This window comes from Xyrauchen texanus, chromosome 31, assembly GCF_025860055.1.
Source record: "Xyrauchen texanus isolate HMW12.3.18 chromosome 31, RBS_HiC_50CHRs, whole genome shotgun sequence".
In the NCBI taxonomy this organism is placed as follows: domain Eukaryota; kingdom Metazoa; phylum Chordata; class Actinopteri; order Cypriniformes; family Catostomidae; genus Xyrauchen; species Xyrauchen texanus.
In genome coordinates, this window is record NC_068306.1 from 18,539,980 (window position 1) to 18,562,096 (window position 22,117).

Here is a 22,117-nt window from a genome sequence, read left to right on the forward strand (position 1 = left end):
GAAGAATATTTCAGCTCTGTAGGTCCAAAACATGCAAGTGAATGGGTGCCAAAGTTTTGAACCTCCAAAAAATAACTAAAAACACATATAGCCATCATAAAAATAATGTGGATTAAAGGACTCCAGTGGATTAATTAATGTCTTCTGAAGCTAAATGCTAGGTGTGGGTAAGAAATAGATCAATATATACAACTTTTTTACAAAAAATTCACAAGGGTCAAGCACGTTGTCAAGTTCACCCCAGACAGGTTTATGCGACCTTGGACCTATGTAACACAATTATATAACAATGATACTTTATACCTGTTCTCCTAGTGGCTTTTCCATGTAGAACAGCTACACTGTAAAGCAAAATCCTGTTGTTTTTACAACAACAACAACAAAAAATGGCAGCTGTGGATTCCAGAATAATTATGTAAAAAATACAGTAAAAATGTCAAAAACTTTACAGAACAACCTGTAAATTTTACAGTTTAAAACTGTTATAATTTACATGACCATGCTGGAACTGTAAAAAAAGAAATCTGTTAAATTTACAGTAAAACAAACTAATACACTTGATATTAACATTCTGAAACTGTGAAAATCTACTTTTTATTTTATAAGGTTAATCACTTTAAAAATGACAGGAGAGCACATGATGACATGAAGTTGCATGAAGAGCAATGACCAATAAACATAGACAAACAAACACTAAACACCATTAGGGTAGAAGGGTTGATGCCCTTCCTGCAAAACCCCCAGTGGGGGTGCCCAGATGCCCTTTCTAACACACAGACAGGACAATTTAGAGTTTACAATTCACTTAACCTGCATGTTTTTGGACTGGGGAAAACCAGAGCACCCGGAGGAAACCCGCAAAAAAACCCTGCAAACTCTGACTCGTCATCGTCACCCCGCCTCTTAGTGCCGCCCTACAGCCAGGCTCACGATGGGAGCACCTCTTCTTGGGGAGCCAACTTCAAATCTCCACGTGTGCACACACTGGTATCCTCGTACACCCAGGACCAGAGCTGGGCGGGTTTGGACAAGCGGATGCACCGCCCTACTTGCTCCTCGGAAGGATTATATTAGTCACCGGGGGAGAACAGCAGATGTTGGGGCCGACGGACTAGTGGCTGGGCCCCGTTCCCCTCCCCCCTGCCGTGGGCCTGGGAAGACAGGTCTCCAAGGACGCAGCCGCCCCTCGCACCGTGGACCCTGGAGGGTATTTTGTGCAGCCGACGGACCCAGCTCATGCCTGGGCTATTCCATTCCCTTCCATTCTCCTCCCTATATCCCTTCACGGATTCCCGTCTCACCACGAGGATGACAGGTTCCCCCTTTATTATGAAAACTATTCCCCCCATGACACTTTAATTTCCCCTATATGGACATTATACTTTTATTATTTCCAATAAATGTCTCTCTGAGATTTTATGCCACACCCACTGATACAGGTGAAACTCGAAAAATTAGAATATCGTGCAAAAGTTCATTAATTTCAGTCATTCAACTTAAAAGGTGAAACTAATATATTATATAGACTCATTACAAGCAAAGTAAGATATTTCAAGCCTTTATTTGATCTAATTTTGATGATTATGGCTTACAGCTTATGAAAACCCCAAATTCAGAATCTCAGAAAATTAGAATATTGTGAAAAGGTTCAGTATTGTAGGCTCAAAGTGTCACACTCTAATCAGCTAAACACCTGCAGAGGGTTCCTGAGCCTTTAAATGGTCTCTCAGTCTGGTTCAGTTGAATTCACAATCATGGGGAAGACTGCTGACCTGACAGTTGTGCAGAAAACCATCATTGACACCCTCCACAAGGAGGGAAAGCCTCAAAAGGTAATTGCAAAAGAAGTTGGATGTTCTCAAAGTGCTGTATCAAAGCACATTAATAGAAAGTTAAGTGGAAGGGAAACGTGTGGAAGAAAAAGGTACACAATCAGCAGGGATGACCGTAGCCTGGAGAGGATTGTCAGGAAAAGGCCATTCAAATGTGTGGGGGAGCTTCACAAGGAGTGGACTGAGGCTGGAGTTACTGCATCAAGAGCCACCACACACAGACGGGTCCTGGACATGGGCTTCAAATGTCAAACGTCTTACCTGAGCTAAAGAAAAAAAGAACTGGTCTGTTGCTCAGTGGTCCAAAGTCCTCTTTTCTGATGAGAGCAAATTTTGCATCTCATTTGGAAACCAAGGTCCCAGAGTCTGGAGGAAGAATGGAGAGGCACACAATCCAAGATGCTTGAAGTCCAGTGTGAAGTTTCCACAGTCTGTGTTGGTTTGGGGAGCCATGTCATCGGCTGATGTTGGTCCACTGTGCTTTATTAAGTCCAGAGTCAACGCAGCCGTCTACCGGGACATTTTAGAGCACTTCATGCTTCCTTCATCAGACAAGCTTTATGGAGATGCTGACTTCATTTTCCAGCAGGACTTGGCACCTGCCCACACTGCCAAAAGTACCAAAACCTGGTTCAATGACCATGGTATTACTGTGCTTGATTGGCCAGCAAACTCGCCTGACCTGAACCCCATAGAGAATCTATGGGGCATTGCTAAGAGAAAGATGAGAGACATGAGACCAAACAATGCAGAAGAGCTGAAGGCCGCTATTGAAGCATCTTGGTCTTCCATAACACCTCAGCAGTGCCACAGGCTGATAGCACCCATGCCACGCCGCATTGAGGCAGTAATTAATGCAAAAGGGGCCCAAACCAAGTACTGAGTACATATGCATGATTATACTTTTCAGAGGGCCGACATTTCTGTATTTAAAATCCTTTTTTTATTGATTTCATGTAATATTCTAATTTTCTGAGATTCTGAATTTGGGGTTTTCATAAGCTGTAAGCCATAATCATCAAAATTATATCATATAAAGGCTTGAAATATCTTACTTTGCTTGTAATGAGTCTATATAATATATTAGTTTCACCTTTTAAGTTGAATTACTGAAATTAATGAACTTTAGCACGATATTCTAATTTTTCGAGTTTCACCTGTATATACAGTATATATATATAAATGTATGTACACACTGGCAGTCAACATTTTGAATAATGTACAGATTTTGCTGTTTCGGATGGAAATTGGTACTTTAATTCACCAAAGTGGCATTCAACTGATAACCAAGTATAGTCATGGAAAGGAAATTACTGATATAAAAAACAACACCATCACTATTTAAAAAAAGTAATTTTTGATCAAATCTAGACAGACCCCATTTCCACCAGCCATCACTCTAACACTTTTTCTTTGTGAAATCATGCTAAATTGTTAATTTGGTACTAGAAAATCACTTGCCATTATATCAAACACAGTTGAAAGCTATTTGGGTCATAAAATGAAGCTTAACATTGTCTTTGTATTTGTTTTTGAGTTGCCACTATACTGCATGCCTTAAGGTCAATATAGGTCAAAAATAGCAAAAAAAGAAAGAGCTTTCTCTAGAAACTCATCAGTCAATCATTGTTTTGAGGAATGAAGGCTATACAATGCTTGAAATTGGCTCTAACAAGGACAGAAAGAGATGTGGATGTACAACTAAACAAGAGGACAAGTACATCAGAGTCACTAGTTTGAGAAATAGATGCCTCACATGTGCTCAGCTGACAGCTTCATTGAATTCTACCCACTCAACACCAGTTTCATGTATAACATGCCCCTTTTTTGGCACAACTCAAGCAAGCTACATCTGAAAACATCCTAAAATCACTTTATTGCAATTGTTTGTGCTCATGTAGTACTCTTTTTGTTATTTCACCAAACATAACAGGGATTAGAGAGAGATAGTTGCGGTGAGTTGTTATGTGTGTGTCTCCCCTCCACCATTTCATATCGGGAAGTATGACATAACTTAGACTGAAAAGTGCGAGATCTCTGTAAAACTGTCAGTGTTAGACCCTCGGCCAAAACAGTTGACTGGAGTTGACTGGAGACTGCAAGTGTGGCGGCAGCTTTAGCAACATGCTTACCAGCATCGGGTAAGTTACTAAAAAAAGTAATCCACTACAAATGTTATTAACAAAAAATTATAATCAGGTTACTTTACTAATTGCTTAATTGGAATACTAATTACTGTGCTTTTAAGTTACTTTATAAAACACTTGTCACATATATTTTTAGATTTTCCACTCATCAAATTCAAAATAATGTAAATTTTCTACTTGCTCATTTTTGCACACCCAATAATTTATGACGCAACGCACCCGAGATGCTACACGAGCATGTCCGACACAGGTGTACATTGATGGGCCCTTAAACAAGCCCTCATAATAAATCTCGAACTGATTGACAATTTCACTTGTGAAATGGATTGCTGTGAACTGTATGCCAATGATTGGCTTATGGTCAATAATATGGTAATAAACAATACATTTTATTCTAAAGCCACTATTTGTATTGTCTTATTAATGATTAACTCTTCTGCCACAAGAATGTAATGCATTTTGATTATCTGAATATTTGTATTTTTTATTTATATATATATATATATATATATATATATATATATATATATATATATATATATATATATATATATATATATTTAAAGATAACTATGTTTCCCCTTCTGTCGCTCTCTCCACGTTGTGTCGGAGAAGTGACACTAGGGGTCTCTTTTGAGCACCGGATATACCTCTGATCTATGAAAAAAGGCCAATGAGAAGTTGGCAGCTAGTATTTGCATACCCCGACCCCAGACATACGGGTACAAAGGCGAGGCGAGTTCATTCAGAAATTTTCTTCGGAGCCGATGGTTGTGCATGCTGTTCGTGTGAGATCACACCAGTTCCAGTATTCCTCTGACGCTCTGCATGCTGTTGGATTGATGGCGCATTACAGCGGCGATTTCTCCTTCTTGCATGGCAGTGCAATTGCCCCTGGGTGCTTCGACAGTGCAGAAACCCAAACTCTAAGAGAGTTGTTTAAAAGAGTGATTTTCTCTAAAAGTGCAATACACAGCGGCGTTGAACATCCTTTTCAGGACGCGTCTTTTTAAAGACGTGTTTCCGCCTCTGTATAGTTTCTGGATGCGGTTGATTTCTCCCCACCTCCGACGGCCATAAAAGCTGCCTGGCGTACCTGGGCTGCGATTACATGCAGGCAGCGTTTTTATGAATGGTCTACGTTTTCAGTGCGAGAACATAACAGCATTGCGGTCGCGGCTTTCTTTTGTCAAGAGAGAAAGCCACTTCAGCCACCCCCCGCGCCTCGCCTCTTTCCCACGGGATTGGTGCAGGCACCGCGGGCGATGGAAGCGATTTGGGGACAATGAAGGGCTCTGTTCGCCGGGTAAATCCCCACGAACCACACGCCTCCCCGGTACGCTTGCTGGCTTCTGTCCGAGCTCGGGATGAGCGATTTCTCTCCAATGGGTTATGTTCTCAGTACAAGAACATAGCTGTGGCAGCATTGCGGTCGCGGCTTTCTTTTGTCAAGAGAGAAAGCCACTTCAGCCGCCCCCCGCACCTCGCCTCTTTCCCACGGGATTGAGGCAGGCGCCGCGGGCGATGAAGACGATTTGGGGACAATGACGGGCCTGTTCGCCGAGTAAATCCCCGCGAACTACCCGCCTCCCCGGCACACTTGCTTGCTCCCATCTGCTCGGGATGAGTGCGGCCCGCTTCACGGCCAGCCTGCAGGTCACTTAAGCTCCCGGGATTGGATGACGATAATCACCGCTGCATCAGAGAGCGTTACAGCGGCGTCTGATGTTGATGACTCGTCTGCGCCGCCACCTTCAGATCTGCGTGCCCAGTCTGAGCCTGATGCAAAGAGGTCCGCTATGCTTCCCCGGGTACCGCGAGCACGAGGTTGGACCGGAAAATCCCGTACCCCTCCCCCTCATGGCTACTTGATTGGTTCCACGGGCATGTGCAAGCCAAGCTTCCTCGCTCCTCTGCTCTCACTACCCTCGGTCCCAGACCGCTCCCCCCCTGCACGCCATGGCCCCCTCCTGCAAGTCCACCGGGCCAAGGCACTTCAAACTTTTGCACTTGGGTAGTCCTGTTCTTGACGTGCCGCAGGAACTGCACTCGAACAGGGGATGGTCACCCTCGTGGTCTGGAAATACAACACATGGACTGGACCTGGTCGCAGAAGAGGAGGTAGACAAAGCACGCTTTCTTAAACGCTCCCGTCTCCCAGCTCCGTCCATTCGGCGACACCACCGGACGACTCCACCCAGCAGTCCTCAGTGGTGAAGAAACAGACGGAGACTATTTCACAAATCCAGCCCTGCCACAAACCTTTGGTTTGATGCATATGAGACCGCTTCATCACTGGCTTCAGACTCGAGTCCCGAGACGAGCATGGCGCCACGGCATGCACCGTGTGATAATCACTCCCGCATGCCGCCAAACAGTCAAACCCTGGACAGACCTCTGCTTTCTACGGACAGGAGTGCCCCTGCAGCAGGTGTCCCGATGCGTCCTGGTCACTACCGACGCCTCCAAATCGGGTTGGGGTGCTGTTTGCAAAGGGCACGCAGCTGCGGGCCTTTGGAGAGGGGCCTCGCTGCGCTGGCATATCAATTGCCTAGAGTCGTTGACTGTTTTCTTTGCCCTGCAGAAGTTTCTCCCGTTAATTCGAGACAAACATGTCATAATCAGGTCAGACAGCACCACTGCGGTAGCATACATAAATTGCCAAGGCGGCGTACGCCCCCGTCACATGTCACGACTCGCCCATCGTCTCCTCCTTTGGAGCCAGCAGCGACAAGGAGCCAGCAGCGACCAGGAGCCAGCAGCAGCCTGCGTGCCACTCACATCCCCGTCACGACAACACTTGCCCAGTGGAGAGTGGAGGCTTCATCCCCAGTCGGTCCAGCTGATTTGGGAATGATTCGGCAAGGCCCAGGTAGACCTGCTTGCCTCCCGAGAGACCTCCCACTGCCCATTCTGGCAATAGAGTCTGGCTGCAGACTTGCACTCTCAGACTTGCACGCTCAGACACAAGCGCTTCCGCTGCAAGTCACGTCACTTGCACGCTCAGACACTAGCGCTTCCGCTTTCGAACTGAGATGCAAGGTCGAATGACCGAATATTGCATGTATTTTACATTACGTATTTTACAAAAAATGTAGACATTAAAACAGGACGGGACGGTCCAAACGCTATTGAACTACACTGGGTTCAACGTGCAAACCATGTAATACCACTCTATTAAATAGTTTCCTTTATGTATTTAATACCGTGAGTGGTTGTTAGGCATAACATTAATTTCTTTTTATTTGTATCAGAGATAAAACATAGCGTATATTAAGGTAAAATGTAAAAATCTTATCATGTAACGAAAAGCATATATATATATATATATATATATATATATATATATATATATACTCTATTAAATAGTTTCCTTTATGTATTTAATACCGTGAGTGGTTGTTAGGCATAACATTAATTTCTTTTTATTTGTATCAGAGATAAAACATAGCGTATATTAAGGTAAAATGTAAAAATCTTATCATGTAACGAAAAAGCATATATATATATATATATATATATATATATATATATATAATGTTTACTGAAACGATTTTTGAATGATCTGTTCTCAATCCGACACAGCCAGTCTTTGTTTAAAGTACACAGAGTTAGACTGACAGGCATTAGCTCGCTTTTGTTCAGTAATAATAATAATAATAAAATTGTCATTTTGCAGCCAATTCAGAAAATTGTACCAGCGATTTACATTATTTAAACTTTTAACAAGTCAATACTTTACTTATATGATGTTTAACAAACTGCTGGAGAGATTCTGTACTAGAAGATGTCTGAGCGTGCAAGTGACGTCACTTGCAGCGGAAGCGCTCGTGTCTGAGCGTGCAAGTCTGACAGTGCAAGTCTGCAGCCAGACCCTTCTCCATTCTGGTGTAGCCGAACAGAGGCTCCCCTCAGGGCAGACGCGCTGGCACACAGCTGGCCCATGGGGCTGCGCAAGTACGCATTTCCCCCTGTGAGCCTTCTTATACAGGTGCTGTGCAAGGTCAGGGAGGACGAGGAGCAAGTCACACTAGTGGCTCCATACTGGTTCTCGGACCTCGTACTCCTCGCGACAGCCCCTCCCTGGCGAATTCCCCTGAGGAAGGACCTTCTTTCTCAGGGGCAGGGCACACTCTGGCATCCGCATCCAGACCTCTGGAAACTCCACGTCTGGTCTCTGGACGGGACACGGAATATCTAGCCCCTTCCACCAGTCAGCTCTACGCCCTGAAGTGGTGCTTGTTCACAGATTGGTGTTCTTCCGAGGCTGAAGACCCACAGAGGTGCGCAGTTAGGTCATTTCTCCTATTCCTGCAGGAGAGGTTGGAGGGGAGGCTGTCCCTGTCCACCTTGAAGGTGTATGTTGCTGCTATCGCGGCCCACCATGAGGCAGTAGACAGCAAGTCCCTTGGTAAGCAGAATCAGTTGGACTCAGGGCCCTCTCTCTTAAGACTGCCCTGCTGATAGCGCTCGCCTCCATCAAGAGGGTCAGGGACCTGCAAGCGTTCTCTGTCAGCGACACTTGCCTGGAGTTCGGTCTGGCAGACACTCATGTGATCCTAAGACCACGACCGGGCTATGTGCCCAAGGTTCCTACCACTCCTTTTAGAGACCAGGTAGTGAACCTGCAAGCACTGCCCCGGGAGGACGCAGACCCAGCCCCGTCGTTGCTGTGTCCGGTACATGCTTTGCGTACCTCTCTGGACCGCACGCAGAGCTTTAGATGCTCTGAGCAGCTCTTTGTATGCTTTGGGGGACAGCGGAAAGGAAATGCTGTCTCCAAAAAGAGGCTTTCCCACTGGGATCACACTCAGGCTGTGCCCCCCCCCCCCTTGCGGGTCCGAGCTCACTCAACAAGGAGTGTTGCGTCCTTGTGGGCACTGGCCAGGGGTACCTCCCTGGCAGACATATGTAGAGCAGTGGGTTGGGTGACACCCAACACCTTTACGAGATATTACAATCTCAGGGTTGAGTCAGTTTCATCCCGTGTTTTCTCAGGTCTGAGCCAGTAGAACTCGGTAACACGCTGATGGGCTGGCCGGGTGAATCGCTTGAGGTAAAATTGTGTGTCTTTTTTTCCCAGGAGATTCCACTCAACTCGAATCCCTGGTCGATTCCTCCCTAGCCCTCATGGGTCCGCAGTTTGGCGGAGGAACTTGCCGACCCAATTCACTGCGGGTACTCAAATCTACCCTGTACTGGAATAGGTGCTCCACAGGGTGAGGACTCCTACGCGGACTCCCCCTGTGTGTATTCTCCGCGTTACGGTCCCCTTACGAGCAGACCCGTGTTTTCCTTAGGCAGTTCCGGCTGTCCTCCGGTCGCCGTGTTGTCCCTTGCTGACGCTGGATCTACCACCGCGCCACTTCCACGTGTCGCCTACAAACAAATGTGATGTATTCACCACCTTACCTCCCCAGCTGGGTAGGGGTGGTCTCCGCAGGGTCTTTTTGAAAAAAAGGGTCCCCCTGAAAAGAATAGAAATTGGGTAAGACCCCCTTCCCTCAGTGCGTGTAAGGGCCCCGGCTGTCTATTGCTCTATGCGAGAAACATAGAGAAAAGAGGCCCAGCCAGGCTTGGCCCGTTTCCTGGTTGGCATCAGATTTCTGGTAGTCACATGTCTGTGAAACTTGTCTTAGTTGTTGAATGTTTTTATTTTCATAAAAATATTTACACATGTTAAGTTTGCTGAAAATAAAAGCAGTTGAAAGTGAGAGGAAGTTTCTTTTTTTGCTGAGTATATATATATACATTTCATGTTTTTTTTTGTTGTTTTTTTTTACATATATTGCCATAATGTATATCAGAATTCGGTATTGGCTCTATTTTTGCCACATTAAGCAAGTACCATTCAGTTTCAAGAAAGGAAGTAAAAGAGAACTTACTAAGACTTTGTCTGTACTATTACAGGGTATTCCTGTCATGCATCCAGCATGACAAGGAGAACGAAACTCCACACCATCTGAGCCACATACAGGGTCGAAGGCCTCATCAGAGCACAAACACGAATTGGTGCATTGCTGAATTGAGACATTTCTACACAAAAGGGAATAAAAAATGGAAAATGCTAATGAACATAACAGGATGGATTGCTGCAGGATATCTCAGGAAATTAAGCATTTATAGAGTATCAAGCCCTGGAAGAATGTATGAAAACTTGGCTATGGAGATTTCATCCCGCAATGAGAATTTGGCCATATACAAAACTTCATAATGGAAGCCAAATTTCAGGGGGTTTGAACAAAAGTAGATGAGCCTCTGATCATCATTTTTAAAATCATTGTCTCACAGATGGAGATGATATTGCTCAGAAGTTGCTCTTAATATAGTTTTCCGTTAGGTCTAATGTGCCAACTTTGCCTCAGATGTTCCTCAAAAATTCAGAAGAAATAAAAGGAACAATAAAAATAGTTGACAGCAAGAGAATAGATCTATACTACCAATGTGGGTACCATAGCTGTAATTCGGTATTGGAAGACTGTGTTAAGAAATCATTGAATTTATATTGAAATCTCTTGGCAAATCTGAACTCAATTTGTGACACTGTGAAGGACTGAGTCAAGGATTTATTTCTCATGAGAAGCAAAGGTCTTGCTCTCTCAATGATTTTACTTTCCTATATGGGCCGTGCTTTCTGATTCATTTTTAGCAGACCTAAATTGTGCTGTTTATGAGTTGTGACACTGATGTTGTTGATGATTTCTTTCACAGCAGTTACACTGTTCACATTGCTCAAGGTTTGAGTGTATGCACGTGTGATGAAATAGAAGAGATGCAATATAAAATACTTAATACAATTCCTAAGTATACATTTTCATGTGAACTGCACAATTCAACATTTAAATGTAAAATTTCCCAAGCATTCCATAATTTAACACTCACCCAGTATGGTTGATGCCAGAGATTCTTTGTGTGGGGCAGCCAAGGAAAAGAAGTGGAATTGCAAAGAACATGCTGATGAGAACTGCTATGGTACACATTGCAGCTGAAGATTTTATGGACAGACTCAACCTGTGCATGATAACCCCTCCAGCCATAATGCCCAACATGGCAGAGGGAATATTTAAACCGCCTGTGAACACAAACACATACAAAAAAAACATTCACTTCAATCACTAATGCTATATGGTACAGAATAATGTATGTATGTGTGTACAGAATAATGAATAATGTATGGTACAGTATATTATATTATAATTCCTTCTATTTAAAAACAATTGTGTGGGTTGTTACTCTATCAGACAAAAGCTTGCCTTTGAATCAGATTTTGTCTTAGTCACTTATGCTGGGATAAGAAGCGGTAATAGTGTTGAATGATTACTTTGAGAAATATACCTTTGAATAGATACAACATGTTTATATAAGCCACAAATACTCAGCACATATTGTCACAGATTTGGTGGGTATACTTAGGGAAAAAGGTAAAAAGGTATACATAGTTTTCTTCACTAGCTTACCTATCATCATGGTGGAGAAGGCGGCCGTCTGTGTGAACTGCCTCTCTATGAATTTGGCCATAAAAGTGGCCAATCCAGCCACCATGGCAGCAAGATTCACCTGAGCAAACACAACCAACATGTAAATTGGGTTCTGTATAGTTCTCAGTGTGATTTTGGGAAAGCCTGTGGAAAGATAAGAGACATAAAACTATTTGAAAATCTCAAGAACATCTGTAAATTACAGCACACAAAGAAAGTCCATAAAGGTCAAGAACATTTTAATTAATGTTGTAAACTGATAAATCTATTGATTATTTCCAAGTTTGTTAAGTGATGACTAAAAATAAATGGTGGTTAAAAAACATTCAATTAACATGAAAGAAATGTGAATCAATATTTGGCATCTGGTAAGTCACATTGTGAAATATTAAGTTTCACTAGATCTCTGTTTTACTGAGCAAGAGGAACATCAAAGCCTCAAAAGGAAATTTTCTTAAATCTGGGTGTTATCATTAGTTCCCCGTCTGTCGCTCACTTCGACGTTGTGTCGAAGAAGTGACACTAGGGATCTCTCTTGAGCGCCGAATATGCCTCTGATCTATGAAAAAAGGCCAATGAGAAGTTGGCAGACAGTATTTGCATACCCCGCCCCCGGACATACGAGTATAAAGGTGAGGAAATACGTCAAGTTCATTCAGAAATTTTCTTCGGAGCCGATTGTAGTGCATGCAGTCTTCTGCGAGTCACACCCGTTCCTGTTTTCCTCTGATGCTCTGCATGCTGTTGGATCGACGGTGCATTACAGCGGCTATTTCTTCTTCTTTGCATGGCAGGGCAATGTGCCCCTGGGCGCTTCGACAGCACAGAGAAACTCTTAAAGAGTTGTTTAAAAGAGTGATTTCCTTACTAAAAGAGTATATTTCACTAAAAGAGCAATACACAGCGGCGTTGAACGTCCTTTTCAGGACGCATCTTGTTAAAGATGCCTTTCCGCCCCTGCGTAGTTCCAGGATGCGGTAGAGTGCTCTCCACTTCAGACGGCCGCAGGCGTTGTCTCGTGTGTCTGGGCAGCGATCACACCGACACTGCTTTTGTGGATGGTTCATGCTCTCACTGCGAGGGCATGACCATGGCAATGTTGCGGTCGTGGCTCCCTTTCAACAGAAAGCACGCCACTCCAGCCGCCCCGGCATTGCTCCTTCATCCCACGGTATTGAGGACAATGTGGCTGGCGCTGGAGGCGATCTGGGGATGGCAGCGGGTGCAGCTCCACAGGGTACGCCCCCTCAGACCACCCACCCCCCAGCACGCTACTAGACTCCCATCCGTGCTCGAGGTAACAGCGGCTCGCCTCACAGCCAGCCTGCCTATCCTCTGGAGATCGGAGAGCGTGACATCTGATGCTGACGACTCCCCTGGGCTGCTGCCTTCAGGCTGAGGCCGATGCACAGATGACCGACATGCTTTCCCGGGCCGCCGCCAGCGTGGGGCTGGTTTGGAACCCTCCATCCTCCCCACAGCCATCTTGGTTGGATGACTGGTTCCTGGGGTTCGGGCGGCGCTCACAGCCTCGACCACCCGCACCCCCCCCCGTCACTCCAAGAGATGCATGATGCGCTGTCGTCATCATGGAGAGCACCCCTCTCCACCCATCACAAAGCCACTCGCTCAACCGCTCTTGCTACACTCGACAGCGGAGCGGCCCACGGGTACATGTCGATTTTCCAGGTGGATAGGGCTGTTGCGCTCCACCTATGTACCCCTCCACCTATGTCCCCACCACTGGGGATTTCTTTAAGACTGCAAGGGAAGCTCAGCTTCCCCTATAATGTCAAAAAAATAATGGTCAAATATGTACTATTGTGTAAACAATTTATTGACTAAAAATGCGTTAGAACACGTTCATCTCGAAGACGAGTTCGTTCAGAATCAGCTACATTACATATAGCAGGTCGGCTGACTCGATTTACTTCTCATACATTCCCAGAAGCGCCAGTGCATTTCCCTGTTGAAGCCGAAGCGTCCATTGACTTCAATGGGGCTGCTCTGAACAGTTTTTTCAGTGCTCCGAAAATAGACGGTCATTGGATAAATGCTGCGATTATGTCCCGCCCACGGACGCTCAGCATCTCTGGGGGTGAATGAGGAGTGGGCTGGCCCGACTCCGGGCTTCCGCGTGATGATTGGAGGATCTGTCGAAAGACTGCATCTCCTTTTGATTGACAGCGAATCTGTACTATAAGAAGTCACTGAAGCTATTTCGCGCTCAGTCCCATCGCGGATTTCTCAAGTGTAGTCGAAAGACAAACTGCTGCAACCTATTTCTTTATATTTGTTTGGTGAAATTGCTAGTCAATTTGCATAATACATTTCACACAATTATACACCACATTCCTTGTTTCAGTTTTACCAAGTTTAATATATTAGAAAATGAGCTTCCCCTCTTTGAAAGACCAGCAGCTGCCACTGGTCTCCACCTATGTCCCAGTTCGGCATCTTCGGCGACACCGTTGAGGACTTTGCCCAGCAGTTCTCCGCGGTGAAGAAGCAGACGCAGGCAATCTCTCACATCCTGCCCCGCCACAAGCCTGCCGCCGTGGGCCACACCCCGTCTGCTCGCTGAGGATTTTTCTCAGCACCAGAGCCCCGGGACGCACCCTTGCCTCCCGACGCCATACTATCTGCTCCGCCCCGCTGCGAAGCCCCGCCAGGTACGTCAAAAATACTCCCCTAGCACGGAGTTGGGATGCATGGCTTTCACTTCCCAACCCATCTCGCTGGCTGGCCCGTACCATCCGACTCAGTTACGCAATTCAGTTTGCCAGGCCCCCGCCCCCTTTCGCGGGCGTCCACTTTACCGCAGTACACAGCGAACATGCCAAATCCCTGCGAGCGGAAATCGCTACTCTTTTACTGAAAAAAACGCGATAGAGCCTGTCCCTCCAACCAAAATGAAGAGGGTTTCTACAGACCTTACTTAATTTTACCCAAGAAAGGCTTCAGCTTATGACAGATCTTGGACTTGCGAGTTTTCAACCGGGCTCTTCTCAAACTTCCGTTCAAAATGCTTTCGCAGAAACGCATCTTAACCTGTGTCTGGCATCTAGATTGGTTCCCAGCGGTAGACCTGAAGGACGCGTACTTTCATGTCTCAATTCTGCCTCAACACCGACCATTTCTACGGTTTGCATTCGAAAGCCAGGTGTATCAGTACAAAGTCCTCCCCTTTGCCAGTTTCAGGCCAGGAAAATGGTCCCTTTAAAACCCTTCCAGAGGTTCCTGGGGAGAGCCACTGGGGAGCCACTGGGGTTGATGCATATGAGACCACTTCAGCACTGGCTTCACACTCGAGTCCCGAGAGGAGCATGGCGCCGCGGCACGCACCGTGTGATGATCACCCCCGCCTGCCGCCAGACATTCAAACTTTGGACAGACCTCTGCTTTCTATGGGCAGGATTACCCTTACAGCCAGACCTCTGGAACCTCCATGTCTGGCCCCTGGACGATCTAGCTGGTCTACCACCTACCGTCGTAGACACGATCAACCAAGTCAAAGCCCTTTCTACCAGGCATATTTACATCCTGAAGTGGCGCTTGTTCACAAATTGGTGTTCTTCCTGGGCCGAAGACTGTGCGCAGTTAGGTCAGTGCTCTTATTCCTGCTGTCCCCTTCCACCCTAAAGTTGTATGTCGCTGCTATCGCGGCCCACCAATACGCAGTAGAGGGCAAGTCTTTGGGTAAGCATAACTTAATCATCAGGTTCCTAAGAGGCGCCTGGAGGTTAAATCCCTCCCGGCCAAGCCTGTTACCCTCCTGGGACCGATCGGTGGTCCTCGCGGGCCTCCAGAGACCTCCCTTCGAGCCTCTAGAATCAGTTGGATTCAGGGCCCTCTCTCTTAAGACTGCCCTGCTGATCGTGCTCGCCTCCATCAAGAGACCTGCAAGCGTTCTCTGTCAGCGACACTTGCCAGGAGTTTGGTCCGGCAGACACATATGTGATCCTAAGTCCATGACCGGGCTACGTGCCCAAGGTTCCTACCACGCCCTTTAGAGACCAGGTAGTGAACCTGCTACCTGGTCTCCCGGGAGGAGGCAGACCCAGCCCCTTCGTTGCTGTGTCTGGTACGTGCTTTGCGTACCTATTTGGACCGCTCACAGAGCTTTAAACGTTCTGAGCAGCTCTTTGTCTGCTTTGGCGGACAGCGGAAAGCTGTGCGGTCTGACACAGCTGGTCACCTGTGCACGTGAAAGACCTGCCCGCTCCTGTGTCAGCAGTACACATACACGGCACAGCTCATGGCATGATTTAAATTGGACCCCTAGTGTCGCTTCTTTGACACAACGTCGAAGTGAGTGACAGACAGGGAATGTCTAGGTTACGGATGTAACCTCCGTTCCCTGATGGAGGGAACGAGACGTTGTGTCCTCCCGGCCACATCACTGAGCCGAGCCACTGTGGTGGCCGGACCATTTCCGGCTCCTCAGAAAAATCCTGAATGAACTTGTATGTCCGGGGGCAGGGTATGCAAATACTGTCTGCCAACTTCTCATTGGCCTTTTTTCATAGATCAGAGGCATATTTGGCACTCAAGAGAGACCCCTAGTGTCGCTTCTTCGACACACCCTCTCGTTCCCTCCATCAGGGAACGGAGGTTACATCTGTAACCTAGACGTTCCCCTTCTGTCACTCTCTCGACGTTGTGTCGATGTAGTGACACTAGTGGTCGCTCTCGAGAGCCCCGAGCACCTCCCATTCTTTGAGAAAAGGCACTCCCCCAGACATACGGGTATAAAAAGAGCTGGAAGGACCACTCCATTTACATTTTCTCTTCAGAGCCAAACGGTTGTACTATCAGCGAGCTGAATACTACTGCTGTTCCATTCACTTCAAGCGTGTGCTGTTGGATATATGCCGCATTTCCAGTGGCTTTCTCTCCTTCTGCACGACGAGTGCAGATTTCGCCCCAGGGCGCTTCGACAGCACTAAAAGAGTGTATATTCCACTCTAATATATATAATATAAACGCAGCATTTGTGGATGGTTCATGTTCATTGCGAAAATATGACCATGGCAACGTTGTGGTCGTGACTTTCCTTCTTCCGGGGGAAAGCCACTCTAGCCGCCCCTCCTCATGCACCTGCGGTGGTGAAAGCCCATGTGGCTCCACCTTAACCCGAGCCCAGATCTCGGCCCCAGCGCAGAGCCCACCACAGAAAGCAGACGCCCCCCCCATCTCTCAGGCCAACACGAGGTACTGGAAGGCTCCTAAGCACCTCTGAGATGGACGACCCAGGGAGCAAGACATCCACTGCAGAGCTGGTATCCAGACCACTCCATCCCCCGCTGGAGGGCCGGGAGGTAAATCCTTTGTTTCCTTTTCTCTTTTGTTCACCGCACCCCGAACGGGCTGAGGTACTCATATTGTCAAAATGAGAGCAGTTTCCTCACTCCTTGGGTCACATAATTGGTGTTCATGACCGCCATTGTCACGGCAACCAGACACAGAGCACATGCAACCAGGGCCCCGCGAACATGGCCCCTCACACCAAGGCTGCACCATACCTATGACCAGCCTGTTGTGACGAGTCTCAAGGCCGACCCAAGAGGTCCTCCTCCTCAGTCGCTAACTCACCCTATGCTGGGTAAGCAGAGCAAGGTAAGTGCTTTGAGGTTTCCCTCAGTGGAGACACCTATCCCCAACCCCCCCACTCGAGACCCCCCTCCAGATACGTCAGATGCAATAGTCCCCTTTCCCGGAGCTTGGACGCGTGGCTAATGCTTTCCAACCCGTCGCAATGGCTGGCAAGGATCATCCGACTCGGCTACATGATTCAGTTCGCCAGGAGCCTGCCCTTGTTCAGCGGCGTCCACTTCACTTCAGTTAGGTCGACCCTTCTTCGCAATGGCGTGATAAACCTGAATGAAGTGGACATTCCAGCTCCTTTTATACCTGTATGTCCAAGGGAATGGCATGCAAATTCCACATGCCAATTCTCATTGGCCTATTCGCAAAGAATGGGGAGGTGTTTGGGACTCCCCCTTGTGTCACTACATCGACACAACGTCTCATTCCCTACATCAGGGAACAGAGGTTACGACAGTAACTATGACGTTTTGTTATATTCTTAATGTGCCAAATATGGCTGTTAATCAAGAAGAAGCTCTAATGTAGGTTATTGTATTACTGGTGTTTACACATAACAATGTAACAACTTATAAATGTTTATTATTATTATTGTTATTATCATTAGTTTGTGACTACAACAATCTCTAACGGGTAAAATGGCAAAACATACTTTTTAGGAACTGAGTGAGAGACACTTCAGTTGCTGCTTCAGTTCTGGTTGTCTTCTCCAGTATTTTCTCAGATGATGGATCCTTCTGGACCTCAGCAATTTCCTGAAAAGACTTACAACTAAATTTATTGTTGACATATCACATAAACCTCAAGATCACAGTGCAAGAATTTTTGGTAAATGAGGTAAGAGTTAAAACCTTTTATTTATTTATAACCTTTTTTAGTTAAAAGGATAGTTCAAAATGAAATCATTAGTATGTCACTCCATCACAGATGTGTATGACTTTCTTTCTTCTGAAGATCACAAATGAAGAATATGTCAGCTCTGTAGGTCCATATAATATAACTGAATGGTGCCCAGAACTTTTAAGGTCAAAAAATGGCAGAATCATATCGCTTCTGAAGACATGGATTTAACCACTGGAGTCATATGGATTGCTTTTATGCTGCCCTTTATGTACTGTTTGGACCTTTTGAGGTTTGGTCAGATATTATTTTTAAAATATTAATTTGTAGAAGAAAGAAAGTTATACACACTGGAATGGCATGAGGGGCGAGTAAATGATGAGCAAATTTTCATGTTTGGGTGAATCCCTTTAATACCAACCAACTATTAGAGAAACAATAAAAATTAAAGCTGCGAGCAGCGATGACGGGCCCAAGCCGGTGGCACCGCCACCCCCGTGCCTTTAGGGTTGCTGTGCACGATGGGCAATAACGTAACCTCGCTTTGACTGTCGAGAAGAAGATGTGTGCTGTAGAGCTCCAACGAACATTCGCAACGACAGCTCTCGACCTAGTTAGAAGCATTTCTTATTTGCATGCCATGTGGACTTAATAAATCCTTATCTTGAGCCAAATAAACAAGCTGACATTCAGTACAACCTGTGTCTTTTGTTTAGAACACATACAAATGTTATTTATGTACCGTTTTTGTACGGTACATAAATAAATAAAGCACCGTTTTTGAAGACTGCGCATGTGCTGAACGTGCTCTACTATGTAAGAACGAGCCGATTATTGAATCTGGAAATGGGTGGGGCCTGTAACACCTTTAGGAACCAAACGTGCAACACTCATAAATACCGGTTGTAAATCACATTCCCTCACTCGTCTTTGAGATGGCTTCACGTGTTTGGATCGTCGGCAGTTCCATCATCCGCACACTGCATACTCGCTTCTGTGAGCAGCGCCTGGACGGAAACCTCGGTCTTCAGTGTGAGATCACCTGGGACGGCAGAGGAGGCAGACTCTGGAAGCAGCTGTTTCCAGCTCTGCGCTCTCTCAGGGCCAAAGCTCCAGCTCCAGATTTTCTCATTATTCACCTGGGAGGGAACAGTTTGTGTCGGGTGGGCCGCAACCGCCTCGATTTTCTTCGGAAATAAAGAGTGACCTGACCGAAGTCTTACAAATGTTTCCCAGAACCAGGCTGGTGTTTTCTGGCATTTTACCCCGTCTAAATTGGAGAGGACAGACTGGCAGGACTGGCTATGGCATTGAACGAAGCCGGCGGTGGATCAACGGCGCCATGTCTGGCTTCTTGGCAGAGAGGCAGATGCGCTGCATTCACCACAGAAACATCGCCTTGTTCCATCTGTGCAGAGACGGAGTCCACCTGAGACCAGAGGGAAACCAGCTTCTGCCGAGCAACCTCCGAGAAGCTCTGCAGGTGGAACTCAGAAGATGAAGCAACAAATGTCCTTTTAAGGGCAGCAACAATGGCTCTTTTAAGAGCCACATTCACTCATTCAAATAAAAAGCATTTTCCAAGTGTGTGAAATTCGTTGTTCCTCACCTTACTTGATGTCAGGTTTCAGATGACTTGTTTTTAAATAAAAATGTCGATTCCTCTTATCCATTCCTTTGTAAGCATTTCAATATAACTTTCAAACCATTTAAAAATCGTGCGCTGTTTTCTGTGCTGACCACAATCCAAAACGTGCCATAAAGCAGCGGTGCTCAAACTTTTTTGTTTTGGTTTATTTATATAAAGACACAGAGAATATTACTTGCCTTACCTGATTAGAATTATAAAAAAAATAACTAGGGAATCACTAAAACGAGAGAATTATTCTTATTTGATGATACTCTCAAAACATTCCACAACAAATCCTTGAAATTGAATGATATTCAGAACAGAACACTGAATAAAAAAACGCTGTCTTTACAATCAAAATGTTTTTACATTTGCGATGTATTTGGATGCTAAACTATTCTTTATTATAGGCTTTGTACTTTACTCACGCTCCAATACCGACGTAGAAAATCATCCGCTTTACATGCGCAAAAATATGCTTGGAAACATCACAGTGGAGCGGTGCTTACTGTGAATGATACTGAATTGTACTACTGACTATTTAAACTAGGGCTGGGCGATATGGCAAAATATATTATCACGATATTTTTTTCCATATTGATCGATATCGATATTTGTTACGATATATAATTTAATAATGCTGCCCGTTTGAAAAGTATACTGATAATGATGCCTGAAGAAACCAGAAGGCTCAATAGTTGAACTATATAGTTTATTAACATAAATAAATAACAATGCAAACATTTAACTGTGCAAACATGGATTGGTTGAGAATATATTTTGTTATAAAAGAATATTGATAAACTTTAAATCTAAATGTTAACATTTTACTTTTAGCAAACATGCTTTATCTGCCTTGACAAAACAATGCAAGTTAGCTTGCCTTGTAACTGATTATAAAATATCAAACTAAAAGCTGTGACTACAGTACTATCACATCAAATTTCTTTGGCAGGGCAGCAAACATTTCAAAATGTTTGCAGAGGTACAACCAAGACAACAAATGTAAACAAGTGAACCACAAAGTCCCTGGCAGATTTAAGTACTTAACTGTCAGATAAATAAAATATTAATTGTGTACTGGTTTTAAATATCTCAAATGTTTTAGAGGTAGCAATCTGAGTAAAAAGTGCAAAATGTAAACATTGTAAACCAGTCACTATGCTACACCTTTTAGGTAGTGCTCGTCATATGTAACCCTAATTACCCTATTATAGGTTTTTTGCCAGAAAGACTAGTCTGCAAAACTTTTGGACGGAGTAACATTAACATAGGCCCGCATTTTCATACTCTCGGTGTGGTCGCTGGGATGGTACCTTTTTGTCAACAATTTCCTCAGCTTTGGAAGATAGTTCGAGTTCGTCGTTTCCACTCATTTTTTCTTTACACTCACTTTCTTCACTGCCGGTAGCTCAAACAGTGCTCTGCTAGCAAATGGGCGTGTACTTAGACGCACAAGCCAAAATCTGCGTTCTGACTGGCTGTTGTCCGTTTATTTCTGCTTTGTAATAGGCTGTTAGGTCTATCCATATCGAGTAAACATGTCAAAAGTTTATCATCGTAGTCTAAATAAATATTATCGCGATGCCATATCGAGATCGTTTTATCGCCCAGCCCTAATTTAAACAGAGTAATCTTTATATGTTAGGTTTACTATTTTATTATTATATTTTATTGCGGATATAATGAACAGGCTGCGATGTCAAGATTGCAATGATGGAGTGTGTGTGTGTGTGTGTGTGTGTATGTATTTGTAACCTTAAGTAATCATGGTTTATTTATTCATTTATTTATTCATTTGTTCTTTTATTTATTTATTATTTAACATGCATGTGTGCATTATTAAAAGTACCATTGCAGCAACGAGAACGGGTCTGAGCCAAATTATGTTAAAGATGTGTTCTGGTGACTGGCGTGTTTTTAAACCAATCAGATAAGAGTAAATCGAGAGTTAGCGATTAGCTCATATGATTGGCTACATGAAGAAGGTGGACCCGCCCTCCACTTCGCACTCCCGTTGGAACTACGTCATTTCAACAACAAATGGTAAATTTATCAGAAAATTAATCAGAAAGAAAATCAATCGCAAAGATCGCAAAACAATAATTATAAAAGTGGTTGTTTGCTGCCATTTTTTTGTTTTCTTAAAAATGTAAAACACAAGCATATATGTTTTATCACAGGTTTACAATAAAAATAAGAGTGTGATTTCAAAGCATTTTGAAATTTGATCATCATTCTCGGACGTTTTGATACGTTCGGATCGATCAGCCCATCCCTACTTTCTTTAGACATATGTTTCATGTGTTGGTTTTAATAAAGACTCGAGTACTCATAAAACTCACAGAACGAAATATCGTCACACTTTACTGCGTTCTCAACAACATGTACAAGTCTTCTTCATACGTTAAAACAACGAGAATACAGAAAATAGGCTTAGAACTCCACCTAGTGGTTATATTATAGAATGAAAGGAGAAATTACATGAGACAGCTTTATAACTGAAATGGCTTTAACTGAAATAGACTAAAGTTTAATATAACTATTCTGATAAGTGTATATTTCCAACATCATGTTTGTGTT

At 44.7% G+C, this 22,117-nt stretch overlaps 1 protein-coding gene across 2 annotated transcripts in view; it reads right to left on the reverse strand.

Moving 5' to 3' along the window:
* The window catches only part of LOC127624688 (solute carrier organic anion transporter family member 2B1-like), a 59,278-nt gene that overhangs the window by 4,159 nt on the left and 33,002 nt on the right, over positions 1-22,117 (reverse strand). For both annotated transcript variants that reach the window (XM_052099522.1, XM_052099523.1), the window contains 4 exons: positions 17,717-17,819; positions 11,437-11,601; positions 10,862-11,051; positions 9,865-10,015 (listed from right to left, as the gene is read on the reverse strand). In XM_052099522.1, the coding sequence (XP_051955482.1) occupies positions 9,865-10,015; positions 10,862-11,051; positions 11,437-11,601; positions 17,717-17,819 (609 nt within the window). The remainder of the gene's footprint in view (positions 1-9,864; positions 10,016-10,861; positions 11,052-11,436; positions 11,602-17,716; positions 17,820-22,117) is intronic.